This window comes from Chamaea fasciata, unplaced genomic scaffold, assembly GCF_029207755.1.
Source record: "Chamaea fasciata isolate MVZ Bird 193981 ecotype frontalis unplaced genomic scaffold, bChaFas1.0.hap1 SCAF_4, whole genome shotgun sequence".
NCBI classification, from domain to species: Eukaryota; Metazoa; Chordata; class Aves; order Passeriformes; family Sylviidae; genus Chamaea; species Chamaea fasciata.
Window position 1 is genome coordinate 57,728,625 of NW_027094089.1, and position 23,799 is coordinate 57,752,423.

Genomic DNA, 23,799 nt, shown 5'->3' on the forward strand with positions numbered 1-23,799 from the left:
CATGTGAACTGATGGAGTGTTTCACCACCTTCCTTTCCCCAAATGTTCATCTGCCCCTAGTAGTTGTAAAGCCACTGGTGAATTACTCTGTAATTGTTCAGTTAATTATATTGTATTTCTATCTAGAAATTTGTTTTTAACCTTTGCTCTCTCAGTTCTCCAAGGAAATCACTCCTCGCTGAATTGTGATTGGCAGCTTCGTGCTTTTTCTTTATCTTGATTTATTTGTTTCCAGATTTCAGCCTCTCTTAGGAAATAGAATGGAGTTTCTACTATAGCACGCACATACTGATATACACTTATCAAAGGGAAGGAATAAGCTGTTCTCCAGTGTTGTGACAAACTGTTCATTAAACTGGCTTCAGTGGAGTGGCCCTGTCAGATGTCAGTAACACTCCTATTATTTCTTTTTGAGTTTTATATATAAAATACTATAGTGCCTGAAGTACTTTCTGTCCTTAAGAGTGAATTGGGAGTTAAACTGTGTGCAATTAAATATTGGTTGCAAATGAAAGAGAAAAAAGTCCTCAGTAGAATTACTTTTGTCTGATGCAATCTGTATTTATAAAGTGGAATAAGAATAATTTTACAAATATGCATCTCTGCAACTTTACATGTCCTTAGTTCAAGTGGGGGAATAACACTGAGACTGATTTTTGTGTTTGTTACAAGAGTCACATGATAGTTTCTGGTTTTTTTTATTCTTTTTTCCAAAGAACCCCTATGGGAGACTAAGTAAAAAAGTAAAAAATTTTAAATGACCCCACTACTGGGGCTGAAATTTTGATATACCTCTGAATTCCTTCTGGGTATTAATTAGATCTCAGTTTGAAAGTTTTTAAAAGTATTTCAGAATCAGTTAATCTGTTCAGATGCATTGTTTTCTCAAGGCGTAAGAGGATAATTCTCAATTTTCTTCTGCCTTTCGCTTTGCTTTTTTCCAGATGCACCAAGTAGGTAGTGATGACTTGCAAACTAAAATTATCCACTTGAAATAGCTTAATTTATATCCATTCTGCAGCACCGGTGTGCACCAAAGACAGTTAAAGATGTTACAATGTAAGCAAGATCCTTTAGGTTGAAATACTACAAAAAAACCTAAAGCAGTAAAAATCTCTCCCTCTCTTTCCTACAGATTACTGCAGGTTTCTATACATCAAAAATCATCTAAAAGTTGGTTTGAAATTAAACGTCATGTCACAAACATTTAATCAGAAATTAGAATTTTTATTTTAAAGATTCTTTTTTAAAAAAGAGTATTTTATGGAGCTCTAAGTTCCACAAGCAATGTCTGCATTAAAAAAATCTCGTTATTTATTTTCTTTTCCTACTGTACAGAAAGCCATGATGTGCTGTCCATCCACAATTTTGCCTTAAAAATGGACTTAAGACCATCTTTGTTTCTCTTTGGAGTGTTATTTTTTCTCTTAGAAAATCTATTCCCAGATGCTCTATTTTGAGTATCAAAACTAATTAACTAAACATTAATTTCCAGAATACTCTTGAGCAAAGACTAATTTAGTTTGAGAGAAATGAACACCCATGTACCTGTAGTCATCTGATCATAATTTCCAGTGCCATGCACAAATGACTTTCACTGTCTCTCATTCTTAGAACATTTCATAAGTGTTAGATATTAATTCAGTCTTCTGGAAATTATGATATTAGAAGCTGGCAATATTTTTACTTCATGAGAGTTGTGTGGCTTCATTTTTGTCTCACAAGCTTGTTGCTGGCATGAGAGTCTCCTCCTGGGAATAACAAACAAAAATTGTTGGTTCTTTCATTTAAGGTGGAATATTTTTAGCATAAAGAAACATTCTTCATATGCATATTCAATGCCACTTTATCCAGAACACTGTAAATTATTGAAAGAAAATGGTTGATTGTTTCAGGTTAAATGTCTTACAGTGTGGACTTTACAATCTCTGAGAGCTTCAACTCATTTTCTTTGGTCTGTATTTTAGCTTTAACCCATAGTGATAGATGTACACATAGAGGTATGATTAATGTTTGCTATGTTTACATAAACTAAAGAGATTAGCATCACAAATTACCAGTATTATTCCCATATATTTAGTCACGTCCTCTGAAGAAGCAGAGTTATGGTTAGTGAAGTCATGTGTGCTAAGTGAACTTTATTCCAATTTATACCAGGTAAAGTCTGATTTCTGACTATTAGAGTCGAAAAATCTTAAAAGACGTTTAAAATTTGAAATTCAGTGCTATGTTCACCTGTTGTATTCTTAAGATATATACTTTTGGGTTCTTACTTCTAAGTTATGCATTTCTAACAACAACCTTAGCATGGAGCTAGATCTCTGTGATATATGCAGTAACACAAGGGACTCTGAAGTAAACACTAGGGACTCTGCCTATCTCTGAGGTAAATCAATACTAGTGTAACTTGGACTTGTGTTTTTAAACTTAGGACACGAGTTAGGACAGCTGAAGTCAAAACATTGTCAGTTCCCGATACAATTTTTTTTCTTTTTTTCCTTTTTTCTGTCTTTTTACCTTAGCAAACAGAGAAGATGAAGTAAACAATGCTGTGGAGGAGATGGGATGAGTTGTAAAGGAGCCTGGTTACTTTAGATTTCACATAGGAAGTGATGTATCAAAATAAATGTTAATACTGTGTTGCTACCTGATTTTCCTTTTACTTTCAACCAGAAAACCTCAGAGGAAGAAAGCTGGTCACCATCGCTGATGTGTTTTCAGGCTGCAAACTATGTGTCATATTTTCCCTGTGAGCCATGTAGTTATTCAAATTTGTACCTAGAAAGAAAATTTTTCACCTAAAATTGTCTTCTCCCATCTCTATTTGAAGTTTTAACTTAATGTTGTTTCTACAAAGTCTTTCTTTATTCCTTCCCTCTGTGTAGGCACCTAACCCACTCTCTGTTTGCCATCAGGGCACCACCATATCAGTCAATTCTTTCCCTTCCACAAAGGTACCCATTTTCTGAGGGTTGAAAATGTGTCCATTCTGCTGGCTATCCATCATGTGTTCCAGATGGCTCTCATTGCATGCTTGATTTGCTGGTCACTGGTATTTGCTAGTCATTCATTTGTATTTAAATGCACAGAAATACCAGAAAGAATGAACTACAATTACTTTGTTGCTTAGGTTATCCAAATACCTGAAGTCTGTGTCACAAATGAATTCTCCATATGAAAAAATAATTAGGAACTTGGTTTTATGGCATTCATTGAAGTGTTTAAGACACATCCCCTGAGCTCAAAGAGAGCACTCTAGTAAATATTCCTAAGTGATCTAGTAGTATGTTTGCAGTGCAGAGTTTTCTTTCTGTATTATGTCTGAGGCATCAGACGCCGACTAGAGCAGTAAGCTCCACAATGAATGCTGATGTTTCTGAAAATGTGAAGCTCTGCTTTTGTAATCTAAATGTTCTTAACAGGATATATTTCCTACATATTTTTACTACTCCCTGATAACTACTGAATGCAACCGTAACGTACATTTGCTGAACAATTTTGCACAGAATTAATATTAATATACAGAATGTTCTTAGAGCCTTATTGTTCACATGTGTCCTGGGTTGAAGTATGTTCTATCACCATCTTCATGAACTGTTGAAACCACGTGAGGCAGTGCTCCCTGCCTCCTCCACTCTGGCTTGTCTTCTGTTAATGGGCCCATCAGCACCTTTGCTACACAGCTCACAGATAACCCCCTCCTGGACTATCTCCTGTTAATGGGCCCATCAGGCCTTATCACATAACTCACCATCCCATTGTGAGATGCTCCACCCAGAGGGAGGAACCAAGCATTCCAGCCTGGATATAAGCTGAGACTCTGAACCCCAGAGGGGCGCTTACCCACTGGATTCCCAGAGGACCCGAGCTACCAGACCTTTCTACAGGATCACTGCTTCAAGACGACCACCTCATCTAGACTGCTTCCATCACTCCACTCAGGTTGTATTCTGACTCTGTCAGTGGTCTTTTGTATTATTGCATCTATTTTATTTTACTTTCTTTCCTTTTTTCCTATTAAATTGTATCTCTGACTTGGAGCCTCTCATTTGTTTTGCTTTCAAACCACTACAACATGTTATCCAAAAACTCATTTAAACTCAGTGAGTTTCTTTGGCTTTTCATTTCATAGTATCTTTTACCAGAGTAAAGCTAACAGTATGGAAGTTAGTTGCATTTGAATGGTTTTCGAATTATCGGAATGGCAAGCTCTATGTGAAAAGTGAATTTTTGCCACTAAGATTTTTGGTGAAATGGGTGAGATATTTCGCTAATGTTATAGCAACCTAAGAAATGTCCTGTTAATTTGATGTTATACACTAGTTATATACTAGTCTAAATCCATAATGATGAGTAGAACGATTTATTTACAGAAATTTCTCTAAAGATGGAAATCATGAGATATCTTGTATGAAAAGCCACAGAAATAATTTAGTAGGAAACCTTTTTATTGGACAATTGTTTATGATCCTCAGAACATTAGTATTTGCTGTGCCATTTCTATGTTGCATGGTTAATAAGGTTTCTTTCCTTTAGTTTCTTTCTAATAATTTAATTTCATTTCAAAGCAAGGTGTGAAATTTTATGAAAAGAAAATGTATATTATAACATTAATAAAGTTTTGGGTTTTTTCATATTGTTTTGAGCAAACAGAATTCCCACATACTGTTTTGACATTTCAGTGGATTTCATACATGGCTGTTGCACTAAAGGTATTTTAGTTATAAATTACCTGAATTACCTTTCTGGTAGTCTCTGGGTTATGTCATGTGTTACAGAAGTACAATAGTGAATAGTGCTTTCCATATAAATTTCATACAATGAGAACTATACCCTCTGCACATTTTTTTTTTCCAAAATTTATAAGCAAATATGTAGAATAAACAGGTTAACATGTAAAAACATTAGTTTACCTAGGAGAGTAGTGATTAAACTTCAAATTGATTTGCAAGTAGAAAGGAAAGTTGCACTTTAGCCCAGATTCAAAATTCAGTATTCCTATTTTACAGGTTATTTCAAATAGATTTATTAAAAAAACATGGGGGTGGGGAAAAAGTGAAGCTACTTTGGTTGTCGCTTTCTGAGAGCATCACAGTTACCTTTGGAATGTCAGAATCTAAATTCATTTACTATGAATCCATATTATAAAAGCCTATCTATAGTAATTTCAGATAAAGAGTTAGCTAATCTTCAACGGTTGTTAATGATGTAGAATTCCAGTAATGCTATTATGAAACACACTCATATTTTCAATTTTCAGGAATATCTCTGAGGTCCATATAATTAGGTATTAATAAAATATAGTAGATTAATACTATATATTGGGATTTTATAACAAGGAATTGTTATGATAATTTTTAAAGGGAGAGTGTTGTGCCTAGTTGTGTCAATACAAGAGCTCCCTCTGATGGTGTCTACATTTTTTACTACATCTGAATGAATGAAAGGAAATAGGTAGATGGAGGAATTCAAAATACCTGTTGTGGCTGGTGGTTTACAATGTATTTTAATTTTATTTATTAGTCCTGATACCATGTCGTCTGGAAAATTAAGTATCTTTTCATTTCAGCTATATTGAAGATGAATGGAAAAAAGAAAGATAGAAAACACATTTTATTAAGCACATTTCCAAATGCGCATGGCTAGCTGTTAATAAACCTCTTCTCACTAACAGTAGCTTTTCAAGAGCCCTAGAGTACTTTTACACACCCTTGCAATGCTATATCCAACTGCTACTACTATAACAAGAAAAAAAACCCACAACTTTTTTCCATTAGCCTAATTTCAGGTATTTTAATCTCCCTCTTCTTTATTAATATGAAAGCAAATTTTTTCATTTTTTTCCTCAAAAGGAAGAAAATCCACCAAAAAAACCCCCCAACCCCCTCCCCCCAAAAAACCCCAAACACAGACAAAAAAAAGGAACCTTCCAGTCTAATAAACCCCAAACAAAGCAGAAAGGCAGAAGAAATATCTAGAGTCCATTTACAAATATCAGGAGTCACCTTTGATAAGTTAACTCGCAAGTGTGGTCTCATCTCTTTGTCTCTTAATTCTGGAGCTGTTCTCTTATGTAAAGTTATGCTAATATTCCCCTCACATAATGGAAGACAAAAAAAGAGGACTAACCATGACAGTGAATAAAACACTCAACAAATGTAAAGAAATAAGAGATAGACCAGAAGAATATTAATACAATTTACCCCATTATCCTGTCTCTGAGTGACAGTGATGGAAAGCTGTAAGTACAGTAGTGCGGTAGTGGGGATTTAGGTGTTACAAGCAGTGAACATAGACTGCAACAACAATTTATGTCGTCTTCTGCCAAGTTTGGTTGTTTGCTGTTTTTTTCTGGGTTCTTTTGTTTGTTTGGGGGGTTTTTGGGGTTGGGTTGGTTGGTTGGTTGGTTTTTTCTTTGGGGTCTTTTTTGTTTGGTTTTTTTTGGGTTTTTTGGGTTTTTTTTGTCTATCTGGTCTGTATTAATCAGACTGTCGTTAACATGTGCTGTCCTGTTTTTACAAAAGACATTATGAACACTCAGATTTATCAGTATGTGTAACTGCTGTGTGTTTTGATCAATTTAAGGTAACACTAACATATTTCAACTGTATCTTCAAACAATTGAGAGACAAGATCTAGTGAAAAAATACAGTGAACGGCACAGAGCTTCTCACTGTAATGCCACTGTATTTTATATGAAGCATATCAGCCAACTTTTGCATATATTGTTTATAACCAAGGAACTCCTAAAAATCTGTTAATTTAACCTCTGTGATCATTTTGTCCTAGCCATAATTGCAATGTGGACATCTAGGAAAGGAGCCAATTTTCTGGTACAGCCTTTTCTGGTCAGAGTGAATGACTTTCACAATTTTTCACTTTAACTGAACAGTTCATACCTGTTGACTTTCGGGAACAACTTCAATAGACTAACAATAACTCACCACAGTGGTAATAGGATGAGAAGGATCAGTCTGAGTGTTTGGATTCTTTTTCAGAAAACATGCCAATTTATGTGTGCTTGTACTGTGTATGAAGTTATCTGGAATAGGCACTCTTTTTTTTTTTACTGAGATGTAAATAATTTAAACTGCTATGTGAGCTCGAATGTAACTTAGAAATATTGGGAGAAAATGAGAGAGTTGTGTTAATCCTGCAGCATTATTTTTATGCAGTAGTTTAAACAAACAGTTCCAAGTTACTTCACACTGATTTTTTCAATTGCTTTTTTTGGTGTCGGTACTAGAATTCATAAACCACATGATGAAGTTAGACCCATCCTGAGGTACACTAGCACAACTTCTCTTCCAACAAAATTATTCAGGTTTGGTCCTGTTACAGTACTTGTTGTTAAACACTGAAGGGGGATTTGCAGATAAGTACTTTTATTTTTATTTATATATGTATATTTATTTAAGTAATATTTGTAATAATTATATTTACCGCAATGGGTACACAACATATGTAAAAGCTTTATCCGTATTATATTTAAATATATGTTTTACAGTATATATATGATATATTATACAGTAAAAGTTATATTTGTAAATAAGTGTCATGTCCTCTAGGTTATCTGGAGTATGAGTCCTACACAGTTTGATTTCTGGGGGAATTTTTGACTGGTGAGAAAGTTTTGTACAGCATGCCTGTAGTATCCCTGGTTGACACCCCTGTGTGCTTTCTACATAGAGGATGGACAGAGAAACCAATTTTTTTACCTTGTCTAGATGCAAGCTTACCTTGGCAATAATTCTAAGCTTGCCTATGCCATTCTATGGACAGGACTTAGCTTTACCATGCAGTCCAGAGCACATCTGTGATTTCTGACACCATAATGAACTGAACAATTCTGTCTTCAAAGCAGGGTTAAAGTAGCTTGAGATAAAGAAGTCGCTGGGTTAGAAGCTGAGTATGATGGTTAAACCAAATTTGAGAGCAGTTCAGGCTTCAGTGCAGCCCAGAATACTTTTACTTCATGGAATACAATATGCTGTGGAGAGTTACCTATTTAGATACCTATGCTGCTAAGTGGCCCTGTTACTGTTTGCAGCTAAACTGCAATATAGTATTTCAGTCTTTCCAAAACTGTCTTTTTTGAGGAAGATGGTATATATTTAAGCTATTAGAAAGCAGTTTTATATATTATAATATATATATTAATATTATTATTCACAGCATAATATAGTACCTATAAATGAATCAGCTAAGATTCACCAAGTGGCTATATTGGATTAAGTGTATAACCCTATTAATATTTATGCAAACTGTGTTTATTAGGTGCGAATATTAGGTGTATTATTCCTGTTATCTGAGGGCCATATTACATCTTTTTAATCTTTACATGTCTGTGGAGGTTGTGAGGATTTTGCATAATCTAAAGTAATGGAATGTTCCTTACACATGACTTGGCATAAGAGTGAAGTAATCTGAGCAGTCTGGAGAAGGGGGGTAGGAAGAAAGAAGCTCATTATATAGTTGTGATTCTATGTTTTAGAAAGAAGCTCATTATATGGTTATGATTCTATGTTTTTAAGATTGCTGGATTGGGCCATGAAACAGTAACTGTGTTCCAGTATAAAGACAGAACTGTCTGGCACTTGGAATATAATTCTCCTCTAAGAAGCCTACAGGCTGCTTTCATAGGTTTTGGCCACATCTTTAGTACTGTAGCCTGGAGAAAAAGCAGTCTGATTTTGTCCTCTCTTTTTCTGAAGAGGACTTAGGCTGAAAAAACCCAAAATACATATTTGAATCTTTAGACTGTTTAAAACAAGCAATTAAAACCCGTTTGATGCTCAGTATCATGAACTCTAAAATGTGGTTTTCCCAGATACAAGCCTTGTAAAATTAAGAAAAAAAAAAGAAAAACAACAAAACAACTGGTTTCTAAACTGGCCATTCTGAATGGTGTTAAAGGACTAGTATGAGATAGTTTTAGGTTATTGTTGAAGTCAAACCCCAAATTTTAAATTAGGAGCACAGGGTTTAAATATACCCTACAGTTAAAAAAAAAAAAAAAAAAAATCAAGCCATATACAGTCTGCTTTCAAAACTTAAATTGATTTTTATGAGGTGACTGCTCTCCAAAAACAATTTTGCAAAAATTTAAATCTTAACTGAATGCTCAATTTGCTTACAGTACTTAAACTTCTGCGGACTGGTTCTGGTTCAGTCAACAAACTAATTGACACTTTCATGAGTAGTTATATTTGTTACAGACTACAAATAGGATTTGAAGGACTAGAGGTCTGGAAGGGTCTCACCCTCCAAATAGTAGGTCTTCTCTGATTTTTGATGTAATATATTTCCACCTTCACATGCCATGTGGTTACTAAGCATAAGCTGAAAGTGGACATTCAAAGTCACTAATGATCATTGCTTATTGATAGCCTAATAGGTTAGCTTAAATAAGCCAATTCACTAACTGTTCTGGTTTTTGTTTTGATTGATTGGCTGGTTGGTCTTTCTATTTTTATTAATTTTTTCCCATTGAAAAAGATGTTCAAAGATTAGAATTTATTGGAATTTTACTAATATAGGAGAGAAGGTGAAGAGATCTGTGTATAGAATTATAGACAGTGAATGCAGAGAAGCTCATTTCTGTTTCTAAAACTTATGGAAAGAGAAGATGCATAGCTAAAGATATTGGTTGCTATGTACTTCTCCAGTTGCATCTGCTGTGGCTTATAGCTATGGCAACAGCACTGTTCATACAGCCAGAAATGTGTTATCTTTTAAATGCTGCTCAACTAAATATTTCAGGGAGCTATCAGGTACTTGGATTCAAAATGTCTGAACAAATTCTTTCTGCTTCATATATCATAAACAGGTAATTACAAAAAAGCACCACACAATCCAGAGAAATCAGAAAATATTCTCCAGGTTTAGAATGCTGAAGTTTATTATTACAGTTCTTTTTTAAAAACTTTCTTCTTTACATTCCTTTGTCTTTCTGTTTTCTTTGTGTAAGAAAAGGGGAAAGTAGTTTTATCAGTTCAATACAGCAAAAAAGTTTACTCTTTTTCCTTTCGCCTTGGTAAACAACTGAAATAAAGATTCTTCTTTTTTTAACGGGACACTGAAACATATTCCTTTTACAATAATTTGGATTCTTTAGTTGGAAACAAGTCTCTTATTACCATGATCTGTCAGTATATGACCATTTTAAATGCAGCATACTATGCATTTGAAACACAGGCTTGCAATGAAATCCATCTAATCTTTCAGTAGAAGGAATTTGTAGACATCACAAATGTTTTCTTTTGCTTAAGTGTTCGATAGAGCCATGAAATGTGAGGCTATTCTACATGTTTTTTGACAGGAATATTTGGGTTTGCAGGGTTTGTTCAGTGAAATTTTAGAAGATGTTAAATACTTTGCTGAGTGGGGCATCAGCACTAAATACACAGATGACTTAACATCTTATCTAAAATAACAGTCATTATTGATTCATCAGATGTTCCTATGGAATTTACTGACAATTGCATTTTATTCCTGTGCTTGATTATTTGCCAGATGAAATGCAAATAAATTATATAAAATGAAAATATCAGTGATACTTCCATATATTTCTGTATTCAATGTGGATGTGGCTGATTTCTTTTTCATTTTCTCCTAGGCCTTTTCTGGAAACACGAATGCAGACAGTGTCGTGTACTATAAGCTGCAGCATTCTATTAAAGCAAGATTTCTCCGTTTTGTGCCTTTGGACTGGAATCTAAATGGCAGGATTGGAATGCGCATTGAAGTGTATGGATGCACATATAGTAAGTTTATTTCTGAGTCAGCTAAATGAAATGAATCCTCATCAATGTCTTTTGCTACCTAAATAGCATTTGAAAGTAGATTTCTAAGACTAAATTTAATCTCAAATAAAAACGATTTAATAAGTTCATGTTCATACTTTACTATTTCTACATCAACTATCAATATGTGATGCTTATTTTCCAGTCCTTTCTGTGTTGGAATGAATGGTGTGGACATAATCCAATAACTGATTTAATGCAAACTCTTTCTTTTTTTTTTTTTTTTTCCCATAGTCCTAAAAATTGCATCTTTAGATGATATACTTTCTATCTAGCTGAAAACCAAAATATGGGAAATATTTACAGTTTTAAATCTATATGGTCTAGATCCTGAGCCAGGAAAAGTTCAACTAGATAGACCCACAAATAAAAAATTGAAGGAAATTTTGAATTTTTTATATATTTAAGGGATACTTTTAGAATAGCTTTTGTGCCCTTGATAACTGACATAAGCCTTTGAAACTAGATTGTGTGAGTATTGTGGTTTTATTGTTCTGCTGGACAGTGTAAATATTCTTGACGTCTTCCTGTTACAGCTTTTCATCCCTGGATTTAAAAAAAAATCCTCTCAGTAAGTTTTTTACTGCTTTTTATTTTTCAGATCTTTTCTATATGATGGAAACAGAATTTATTTTCAGCAACCTCTCTAATTGCTTTTTATGTATACTTTGATCTGTTGTTCTTCAGATTGTTTTTTTTTTTCAACTTATTTATATATTTTGTATGGTTGAGCTCTTTTAGATGGTCTCCATATATCTGTCCAAATATATATATAGACACTTTAAGTGTATATCAGGAAAACATTTCTATTGGCATTTCTGCCTTAGACTTGACTTTGTAAAATTGGTAAAAGGTAGTGAACTATGGACATTGAAAATTTAAACCTGGATACAGGAGATTAGGTCACCTCAGAAATCAGGTAAACTTCCCCATCCCAGAAAAGACTCACCTCATTCCAGAAGAAGAGCCTCACACAAAATTCCTCAATGACAGCTGCCTTTAGACTGGGGACATGACTTTTGTTTCCTAGAACAGTCTGAGAAAATGGCCTCGAAAATTAAGTAGCTGAGAAATATGACCATGATTCAACTTACCTTGAACTTTTTAAGTACCAGAACAACCAAAGTTTAAAAATGGGGGCTGAACAGATGAATTTATCATTCCCAGCTAAAATCTCATGAGACCTGATTTCTGTAGTACATAATGGGAAATTAGTCTTTCTTCTCTTTAAGCTTCACTTTAAAATTCATTGATAGTCATCAACTTCATTTCTTCACAGTCCTTCACCTTGTGCATGTGATAATGTTTGAATCCTTACTCAGTTTTGCTCTCAAACATTTCCAAACTGAAGGGCTCTCTTTCGACCATGCCTAAAATCCAGATTTTAATTATTTACATTCACTATCATAATTTTCTCTGTCACAACTTGCGATATCCAATTATGGCTCTCTTCTGTTCATGCCTATTGCCCAGCAGTGGAAAACTCTTAAGATTCTGAAGGGCAGATAAAGCGAAGTGTCCACATAACTTATAAAAGGAAGCATTTAGCAGTTGTGCTAAGCAGTTATGAAATGAAACTATTTTTGTGTAGCCATTAACTATGTTTTGAGGAAGATTATATATTTTTTTGTATTTTACATACCTGGCACAGCATTTATCCTATAGATAGCTTATGGAATAAATCAACTATAGTTACCTTCTAAGATTAGGATGAATTTAAAATTAGTATTTACTTCATCCATTCTTCACTATAATGCATCATGGGAAGATCATGATGGTGTAAAAAATATGTAAATGTTTTTTAAGCTGGTTAAGATTTTCTCTGAATTAGTGAAACTGGGTGTTCTGAAATGCTTTTTTTTTCCCTATCTATAAATGCCATAATTCCAGATGGATTGCAGACTTCTTATCATCTCTGTATTTATTTTGAACATCTATTGATTACCAAATGCTTTTACTAGTTAAATTCAGTGGTTGCCATTGAAGACAAACCAGGTGATTATGGATTTATAGTTTTAAAAAATATTTAAAATGTAAAAGTTTAATTCTTTCTCTCCAGTCTTTTTCTCCATTTATCAGGCACAATGTGGGCATGTAGTTATTGTTGCAATAATTATGACTGGCTCTTTTTGAATGACTCTGTACTTTACAAAGTGGGACCAGAAAAAAAAGAAAGGCAGAAATGCCAATAATATCTACTTTAGCATTGATTCATTTTCTCATTCTTTTCTTCAGGGAGCTCTCACCAGGTATTAGAGTTTACTTTTTAAGAGTAAGCAACTCTCTTCATTTACCATCAAGTATCTGAACTGTGTTCTGTATTCAAGTGCAAATGCACTAATTTTATTCTTCAGTCTTATCTGTTAGTAATTACACAATTAAAACAAAACTTGCAAGAATACAGGAAGTAGATCTCTCTACTGCATAAAGTGATGTGAAAAACTGCACGTCTCCAGGTCCTAAAGAAGCCATTACTGTCCTAGTGAAGTCATACTTACAGGGAAAATTTTGGCACTACATCAAATCTGCTGTCTTCCAGTCAAATGCCTACTCTGAATAACTTTGCCTAGTATTCTCAAAAATATTGTTTTGCCTTCAATTACAGTCTCAGTGAGGCACTTGGTAATATTCATTATATTTTCCTATAGGCTGTAGAAGATAATTATGGGTTGTTTTTTGTTTGTTTCGTTGGTTTTGTTTGTTTGTTTGTTTTTGTTTTGTTGGGTTTGTTTTGTTTTGTTTTTTACATGCAACTCCTTTTCGCCTATAAACATTTTAACTTTTTAGCTCAAGGACTATCACATTTTAGATGTTTGTAAAGTATGTGTCCAGACAAATCCTTCCATTTTTGCCTCAGCATTTATGGAGTAGAAAAGATAAATAAGGGTAGTCAGTTATGGACTTGCATGAAATGTTAAAAGAGTTCCCCTGTGGTTGTTTTTTTCTTTCTGTTGAGTTCTTCTCCCTTCTCACTCTACTGTCTCTGCAACGTTTCTTAGTTTTATTACTCATCTTCTACAGTCATTTAAAGAAAGGAAAGGAAGGAGGGAGGGAGGGAGGCAGGCAGGAAGGCAGGCAGGCAGGAAAGAAAGAATGAAGGCGGGAAGGCAGGCAGGGAAGGCAAGCAGGGAAGGCAGGCAGGCAGGCAGGCAGGCAGGCAGGCAGGCAGGAAGGAAGGAAGGAAGGGAGGAAGGAAGACGTTTTCTACCTCCAGGTGTCAAACCTGCCTTCATATAAATTGATAAAATATCTGCTTGTGCCACGACTATGCGGTAAATACTGTGGTGAACCTCAGCCCAAAACGTGCCTGAAGGCTCTGCCTGATAGCTCTTTTTATTTAGTGTGTAGAAAAGAGAACAATGAATCTCTACTGACTTTTCCTGTGTCTTGTTCCTGAAATGCCAGATTGTGACAATTAAGCCATGTAAAACTCAGTTCAGGTTAAGCTAGGTCATGACACTAAAAAAAAGGGATATTATGAATGTGTTTGGCTTACAGTTTCCCCTCTTCATTACAATACTTTCTTATTTCATCCTCTGAAAAACAGTAGTTTAAAAATAGAAAACAAAGAAACAAAAAGGTGAGCACTTTTTTAACATGGGAGGCAGAAAGATAGGTTTAAATATGAAAACTACAATAGTATAAAATTGTAGAATATAGATAACTGGAAAATAAGTATATAATGCACATTAAAAATTGTTAGATACGTATGTCATGATATGTAACAGCAAGCACAACAGATACTGAGCAAATGCTTTTGTACTGTTCTCTGCCAGTTCTAATTTTATTTGGGCTTTTTTAGCATCTCCTTCCTGGCTGAAATGCTTTAAGTCATTATCACAGTTACATCAGTCAAAGAAAGTATTTCATATCCTCTTCGTAACCGGTATAATGGCCAGTTTTTTTGCATTTTTTTTTCTTTATGGAACATTAGTAATGATTTCAATTGATATAAAGATGAAAAAAAAATTTCAGAGATATTTCAACTAAAACCTTTGCTCAGGATCACTAGGATTGTTTGTCCTGTGGTATGTGAGGATTCCAAAATTTCCAGTTTCGCAGGGGCATTTTGTGATTTCCAAAGATATTTTCATGGTGTATTAAGGATTTAGATCACTTTAAATTAAGGAAGACATATTGCAAATTGTGGAAACAAAAGATGTGTTCATAAAGCAAGTCTACCCGGTTTTTTGTTTTGTTTTGTTTTGTTTTTCTTATTTACACCAGTAAAGAAAATTCATGTAGAGGGATTTTTGAAGTCCAGCAACTACTAGAAGTTGCACGTAGTTGGTAAATAAGAGAGGAAAATCTTATGGTACACTGGATGTGTGTCCACATTCTATTTTTCCTTTTAACCCTTCAGTACACCCAAGCTGTCTTTCTCACAACTCTTTAAATATATTTCTAGGGATAATGCATGGATGGTGAAGACAAGTCCCATGTGAGAAACGTCACAAGAATTTTGATTGTCATCTGCAACCCTTTCACAATCTTCAATAATTCATGGGGTGAGGGTGGGGACAAAATTTAATTTTGTTTATTTTTTAAATTTAGATAAAGCACATTTTTCTTTTTTAGGAACTAGTGCAGCAGAATAGTGTAAGGGATTTTGGAGATTAATGTTAAAGTTTTTTATGCTCTTGTCCCAATAACTAATAAGAAGAATATGTTCCCAAACTTTAGTTATCATTGCCTACTAAGAATGTGTCTAGTTAGCTGGTTTGAAAGATGTATATAAATGTACAAGTTGTCTTATCGAAGTCTTTACTGAAGCTATTCTACATCACATTCATTATTTTAATTTAACATTAATTAATACTTTTGCTGTCCACATTCATTCCATGATGAAATTAAGTAAAATAGTTAATCTGGGATTCATATTTAGGTAGAATGTCATATTTATTCATTGTACACTTGATAAATGAATTTTTCATTATGAGAATATAAAGAAAATCAAGAAACTGCATTCACTTGACAAGAGCTTTTTGAAAATGAAGTATAAATTACTAACCTAAAGTACAAGAGTTAATTTGAATTCATTTAATTTCCGTGCTGACAATATGGAGAAATATTTTTAGTGAAATTATATAAAGTTAGTAAATAGATAATGAGTTTCCTTTAACTTGCAAGAAGTTAACCAGTCAGTTGAGAAACGACTTCATATTTTATGGAGTGCCCTTTACATCTTTATTCACTTCAAAAATGTATTTTTCAAGGGTAATTACTTTTTTGTTCATTGCATATGAACTGTAAATACTTAATGAGCTTTTTATAGTGTTATCAGTTCCTTTGTGTGTGTCTTCTTCAATCTGTACCAATTCTGACATATTTTTTATACTATTGGTATAGAATCAGCCTTATTCCATTCCCAAAGGTCAACAGCAGCCTTGAATTGCAGATAAATTAGTAGAGATTTTTCAGCCTAAGAATACAAATAAAAGCAGAAGTGGTCAAAGATCTTTTTAGCTCCAGCGAAAGGAAGACCTGAAGACCTACCTTTCAGCATATGAGAACATTATTAGATTTGAATAGAGGTCAGATCTCTTCTCACATGGTTTTATTAGCTAGTTATATCATCATCTTTAAAACACAGCAGTCTTAATATATGGGGAAGAAATAAAGAACAATTTACTGTGCACAAATGGATCTAGAGTTGTTAGTGATGGAACTTCATACCGTATTGAAGTAACATGCAACTGTTTCTTTTAGACGTAGCATTATACATTCTTTTTCATTTCTTTACTTCTAGGGTCTGAGGTGGTTGGATTTGATGGGAAAAGTTGTCTAATTTACACATTAAATAAAAAACTCATTAATGCACTGAAAGATGTGATCTCTCTGAAGTTTAAGACTATGCAAAGTGATGGAATTCTCCTCCACAGAAAAGGACAAAATGGAGACCACATCACCATGGAATTAACTAAAGGGAAGCTGTCCCTACTCATTAATTTAGGTAACAGCTATAGTCTCATAAAGTCTAATATAGTTATTAGGCATTATTTGTCTAAAACTTCTCTTAAACTGTTAAGTGGATTTTAAGATATAAAGTATGATAAACTAGCAGTATATTTTTGAATAATTATATTTTTGAATGAAATTAATAGTTTTTATTTTTCTTCTTTCAAGGTGATACTAAAACTCATCCTTCTAATGCCCAAATTAATATTACGCTGGGCAGCCTTTTGGATGATCAACACTGGCATTCTGTTGTCATTGAGCATTTTAACAATCAAGTAAACTTTACAGTGGATAAACACACTCATCATTTTCATGCAAAAGGAGAATTCAGTTATTTGGACCTTGATTATGAGGTGTGAAAATTACCTTTTCTTTATTACATTTCTTACCTTTGTTATGCAAATGCACTGAAATAGGCAAAGGAAACGGAACTTAAGAAGTTTGTAGTCCTTAAGACCATGGGGTTTTTCTGTCTGTTAAGGGAATGAATCAAAGAAAAAGATATGTTCTTGGAGTACAAATCTTCCACTAGACTCTTAACTCAGTATATTCAAAAGACCATCTTTTTCATCTCAGAATTCATTATTTTAATACCTTTGTTTCATTAGAGCTGGAAATGTGATAAACAATATTGTAAACAGACTGAATGAGACCCAAATCAATGCTATTATTTAATGAATATTAATGTTATGAATATAAAACTTGATGAAAATTGAAATATATATGTATAAAACATTTTAGAAATGTTTATATCAAGACTTAAATCCGTGTTAGATCTGAAAATTATGCTGTGAAAAAATCTTGCTTGCACAAACAGTAGATTCATGAAAAGTAGTAGATGTAATATGCTGTGAAATTTTTGTGCCTGTGGTTAAAAATACCACCATTTCACAGCTGTAATGCGATGACTGGCTGCTTTATGTTTACCCTCTACTGCTTGTTGGATAAGACAATGAGTGATAGAGTAGAATGTCTGGAACCCGGAGACTTTTTTGTACTCATTCCAATTTTTAAGCATTTAGAGTGAGATGTCATGCTGCTCTGTGTCTGCATTATTCCATTTCAAAAATATCTGCTCATAGTAAATCATTGTAAATCATAGTATCAAAGTTCGGAAGATCATACTAATTAAAAAAAAGAAAAGCGAGAGACAAAATAACTTGTTGACAAATAGATATGTTTTACTGAATCGATCAATAATGCGAATTTAATTTTCCTCTCGTCTGCCACATACTATAGTTTGAAATAGGTGTTACTAACACAAGAAAAAAGAAAACATAAAAACATTCAGAAAAGAACAAACTACTGTTTTTATAGTTGCATTTCTGACTAAAAAAATTATTAATTTAATAAATTTATGAAATATTGTATGTTTTATTTTGGTTGATTTTTTGGGGTAAAATTATTTTAAACATTGAGCAAAAATTTAAAAATTAAAATTTTATAGTTCAGACTGACCTTTTTTACAATGTTTTCCAGAATAGCTTGAAATATGTGAGCTGAAATGTTCACTTATACTGGAATCCTATTTCTGATGGTGTCCAAGAGTTAAAACATAGACTAGAGCAGAACTAAGGTCATCCTTGTGGCAATGCTTTTCTAAAATAATTTACTGCTTTCTAGTAGCTTTTGCCTTAGGGCAGGGTCATATTTAGACTGAATGATATTCTTGAATTTAGTAGCTCTCAATGGGTTTTTATTTTTATTAAATCTTCCAATCTCTTTCTGAAACTGAGTAATTTTACAGCACCATATTTAGGTACTGCACAACCTAAGCATTTTGAAAAGAAAAAATGTACCTCCTTTAGTTTGTTTCAAATCTCTCCTATAATAGTGTAATTTAATGCACTCTTGTTCTCTATTATGGTATTTATGGTGTGCACAGAGTGGAGAAGTTAGGCTCAAGTTTGTAAAGAAATTCTTGCTAATTTTCTTCTCCCTTTTTACACTGTTTTGCACAGTCTCCATATACTTGGCCTTGTCCTTCTTCCCCTTGGTTTTGCAGCTGTAATGGACCCTGAAAACTGATCAAGGCACTGCTTAGAGACATAAAAAAAAAAAAAAAGGGCAAAAAATGTCAGAATAATTTTCTACATACATGTGACTTTATATAGCCTAGTTTTTTGTTAGCCTAGTCGTTTAATATGTAGATACGATACAGTGAAATACACAAGGAGCAACAGGTTCATTATAGGCCAGTGATTGACTTCTGCTCTTACAGTATAGTCAACTTCTTTTCCTAGACAATTACTTAACAGTATTATTGATTTCTCTTCTCTTTCTAAGCTCAGTTTTGGAGGGATCCCAGTGCCTGGAAAATCAGGGACATTATCACGGAGGAACTTTCATGGGTGTTTTGAAAATATTTATTATAATGGAGTGAACATTATTGACCTGGCCAGGAAGCATAAATCTCAGATCTACATTGTGGTAAGAGATTTATAATTGAGAAAGAATAAATAACTAAAACAGAGAAAAAGATCACAACTACTTTCAAATTCAACCTGTTAGCACACATTTCTAGTGAAATCTATGTTAGGTAATGAAAGAAAAATAATTAGTAAGTTGGGCTATTTTTAATTTTATGCTGTGTAGACTCACCTGGGTAGAAAAGGCAGGATGCGTTTTATTCTCGAGGTCTTTAGCTGATATTTAGATGTGTCTGATATCACGGTGTTGCGGGCTATTTAACTGGGTGACAAAAGTCAATGAGTAAAAAGATGCATGAGAAACCATCAAATCTTTGGCTTTGTACCAGAGTAATAAGAAAATGTGCCTGGCTAATAAGAAGACCAGCAGTACATTTTAATAGTTCTTTATTGCTGAGGACACAGGTACACTTTGCTTTGTCCAGAGCATTAGAATTTTGATAGATAAGTTCTTGTTTTCAACTTGAATTGACCTTTGAATACATGTAGTCTAGGTTGGTGGGTTTAATGCATTTATTGTGACATGGCCAACAGTCATATTATCCAAATTCCTATCTTTTGGAGAAACAGTTCCAATTACAAAACAAATGTTTTTGGTGTTAAAATGGCTTTCTAGAAATTTTACTAAGTCCTTTGCTGTTGTTTTTTTTGGTGGGTTTTTTTTGTGGTTTTTTTTTGTTTGTTTGTTTGTTTGTTTGTTGTTTTTTGTTTTTGTTTTTTTTTTTTGGTTTTTTTTTTGGTTTGTTGTTTTGGGTTTTTTTTTCCTAATACAACAAGCATCATCTCTGTTTGCAACATGTACTTATTTAGTAGCAGGAAATGCAGAAGTATCATGGAAGTCAGCTCAGAATAATTAAAAATATTTTAAATGCTTTCATGATCCAAATGTTTTAACTTGGACTTGTGTTCAGAATATGAAGACTCAAATTTGATTCCCTGTCATAGAAGAAATGGATGAGAGGTGTCTCTTCGCACGTGAAATTCACATGAAATATTCCAAAATGAACTAATCTGGTAGCTCTGCATAGTATTCTCTCCATGATACTTACAAATATTGGGGAATGGGCGATTATAGTAGGCTCTGGGTGGACTAGTGGAAGGAGATCTGTGAAATCATCTGTAATAGGCAATTTCTTTATTTTCATGTCAAATGTTTTAAATTGTGCTACTTTCAAAACTATTTAGGAGACATTTCATAATGTAAATATTATAGAAATTATCTGTTGTCACAGAATCCCAGTTAAATAGGTACTTTACTGGGGGAATCTGCAAATGGTCAGCTTTTTAGCATTTAAGAAGGCTTATTAATCTGATGAGTACCTTTTTTACTGTGCATCAGTTTTGCTGACTATTCATGTCTGTACAGCTGAGTTAATAAGACAAAGCTTTTACTTATTTCTGTATTTTCCTTGAAGTAAACGAAAACCCATAAACTTTCATACTTTGCCACACCAGGGACTAGTGAGTATTTTTTTTTAAATTGATTTTAAAGCTTCTTACTGTGTGGTCAAAGTTTTATGTATGCTCGAAAGTTTAAAAACTCTTAGTGTTGAAAAGAAATTAGGTGTACTTTAAATTCCAAAAGCATTAATCTTTATTAATCCTTTCTCCAGAACAAATTAGTTATATTTCAAATGGTGTCAGCAAGTCATTAAATCAGAGTGCACAGTGTACTACTATCAAGCCCCATAAACTCTGACACCAGATGCCAAAAATGCATTATTCCCATTCCAGATTTCTTATCTGCATCACTCAGTACAAGTACAGATGCAGGTTGCTCTCAGAGTTTCTCAATTAATTCAACCACAAGTTTACTAAGAAACAGTTGGTTTTAGAAGAAGGTAAGAACAAAGTAAATGCAAGGTCCATAAGTCCAACTCATCATTTAGTCCATATGGGCCTACTTGAAAACACATTCCCTCTTAACTTAAAAAGTATGTGTTGTGCATTTGTAAGTATCAAGAATTTATATGTAGAATTTTTCTGTTTGTGAAAACAAATACTGGAGTTGGTGCACATCTCCAGTTGCATTTATTTGGAAATTGTTTTTTTCTTTAATTTAACATCATCTTAAACAATCAGTGCCAGCTCAACATTTTTTCCTGCATCCTAGCATTTAGACCCATGTAAGTGTTTACATGCAGTCAGTGGCATGGGATTTGTCATTGAAGAATTTGTTAAGTCCCTAATACTGAGGCTGAGCCAAACTAGGAACAAAGCAGGTCTTTCTATCTCCTGAAGTAGCATTAAATTGGTCTCATAATTTAGGAACTTAACGTCATTCCCTCAAAGGCCCTTGTAACTCTTTGTGCAGGCAGATTAATCTCTTCTGGTCAGACAATTGTGTTAACATTTCTCAAACTGATGATGTTTATGTTTGATTTTTAGTCTTATATATTCAAGTACTATGCACCATGTTTTGAAACTGCAGTTTCCATGGAGAAATTGTCATGACTCTTCCTAATGCCATATTTGTTTTATTCCTTTCTAGGGCAATGTGTCCTTCTTGTGTTTAGAGCCACATGTGGTTCCTGTTACATTTCTGAGCTCCAGCAGTTTCCTGGCACTGCCAGGTAGATCAGGGCAAGATGAAGTATTTGTCAGTTTTCAGTTTCGCACTTGGAACAAGGAAGGACTTCTATTGTCCAGTAAACTGCACCAGTCTTCAGGTGGTTTCCTCTTATACCTGAGTGATGGGAGAGTCAAAATCAACCTTCATAAAACAGGAAGAGTACTGAGTGACATCGCTGCAGGTAACATAAATGAAGAAAAAAAATTTTAAGACTTCTATGCATGAAGGAAAAAAAATTAAAAGTTATTTACCTAGTACTTGTTTCTTGACTGATTTTTTATGATTAGGTTGTGTGCAACTGTGCTTTTTGTGCAACTTGTGGGAATTTTACACCCAATTATTTCTAAATGCTTTCTTTTCTCACAAACATACCTATTCTTTTTTTTCCTCATGAGTGAGCAGAAATTACTTGCAGTAATATAGACTGAAAAATTGAGTCCTTAACTTAACATGCATACAATATGTACAGCTCATGTGTATAACCCAGGAAATCTAAGCAGCTTTTTCAGTTGTGAAGTATAAGAAATTTAGTCTTTTACTCTGTCAAGCTAAGTCATTAAGATGTTTTTTGCCATTTGTCAGTGCTTTACAATGGTAAGAAGCAACTAATTTTTTTATAAAGTTATACATCACTATAAATTTAAATGTCTGTTATTTTTTAGAGTTTTCAATTGCAGAGATGTCCATTAAACTGGGACAGTGGATGCCCAATACCAGATTGTGTTTCAGAAAACCAGGGCAAGTTTTAGTCTATGATAAAAAAAAGGGAACTTGAGGAAAATTAATACCTGAGAGCTAAAGGATAATTTTTGTAGTTAAACACTGAATTAAGACTAGATAATCTACTTTTGGTAGTGCACATCTAGGCATCCCACAGGGTAAAACAGATTTTCAGAAAGCTACTACCTTCTAGTGTTCTGATGAGTAATTTCAGCCTTGGCAAACAAATGTGTTAAAGACAAAAGGATGAAACAACTGTAGTGATACACATTCATGTTAGAGAGTATTCAGTTGGGATTTGAAGTAGATTCCAGCTTTAACTTTCTCTCTGCCTGGCAGAAATGGGACTAACTCTTTGACAAAGGGTCTCCTCAGTTTTTCTGAGCACTGTTGACACTTGATGTGAGAACAAGACTGTTGGCCCAGCCAGGAATCTCTATCTTTCAGTAAATATGAGAGCAGTACAGAATAGCATCATCTCCACCTTTGAAGGCTTTTTATAAAATGCTGAGATCCCGTAACATATCCATGTAATAATATCATCACCTTCACCTAGCAGCACTTCATCAGTATTGTACTATTCTCTGACATTCCATGTATCACAGCTGCCTTGGAGCTTCTCATTATTTATGCAAACAAATTAAATTTTTCCCTTTACTTGTAGATGGATTATATGATGTGATATGGTATGATGAGTTCTAAGACAGGAAAAACTGCACAACTGAGATTAGGTGCATAAAAGGGATTACAAGGAATACATGCATATGAGGAAATTGAGGCTGGGGTTGGAGTGGTTTCTATACGAAGATGACCACAGTCCACTAGCTGGAGGAATATATTGTCGAAGCAGTGGTGACTTTGGATGCAGAAAACACATTTATGATATCCAAAACATCACTTGATCTTTGATTTACTTTGACCCATACACAAGCATGTATTTTCCATTTCATATTCGTAAAGCAGAATATTATCAGTGTAAAAGAAGCCAAGTTAGTTCCAGTTTTCCAGTTATGTAATGAATAACAAGTGAGAAACCCCCAAACTAGTTATAATCAGTATAAAGACAAAATAAGAATCAACTGATGTAAATTGTTCTCAAAACTTATTAGGCAGTATAATGCAGACAAAGGGAGCAAAACAGAACCAAAGCAGGACAAAGAAACAGCCACAGGATTTGAACATGAGGTCTTAATCTTTGTTCTGTGCCCCTGTTTCTTTTAGATTGATTCCTTAATTTAATTCCTCTTAATAAATGAAAATGCCCTTGAGGGGGAGGGGAGGGGAAGGGAGCGGAGGGCAGGGCAGGGCAGAAGAA

General features: G+C 33.9%; 1 protein-coding gene across 1 annotated transcript in view; it reads left to right on the forward strand.

The window, feature by feature from the left end:
- CNTNAP4 (contactin associated protein family member 4) overlaps window positions 1-23,799 on the forward strand; it is a 208,929-nt gene that overhangs the window by 112,997 nt on the left and 72,133 nt on the right. Inside the window, exons 4-8 of the mRNA XM_066181677.1 lie at window positions 10,619-10,766; window positions 16,555-16,758; window positions 16,932-17,116; window positions 19,050-19,193; window positions 21,684-21,945. Of these exons, the coding sequence (XP_066037774.1) occupies window positions 10,619-10,766; window positions 16,555-16,758; window positions 16,932-17,116; window positions 19,050-19,193; window positions 21,684-21,945 (943 nt within the window). The remainder of the gene's footprint in view (window positions 1-10,618; window positions 10,767-16,554; window positions 16,759-16,931; window positions 17,117-19,049; window positions 19,194-21,683; window positions 21,946-23,799) is intronic.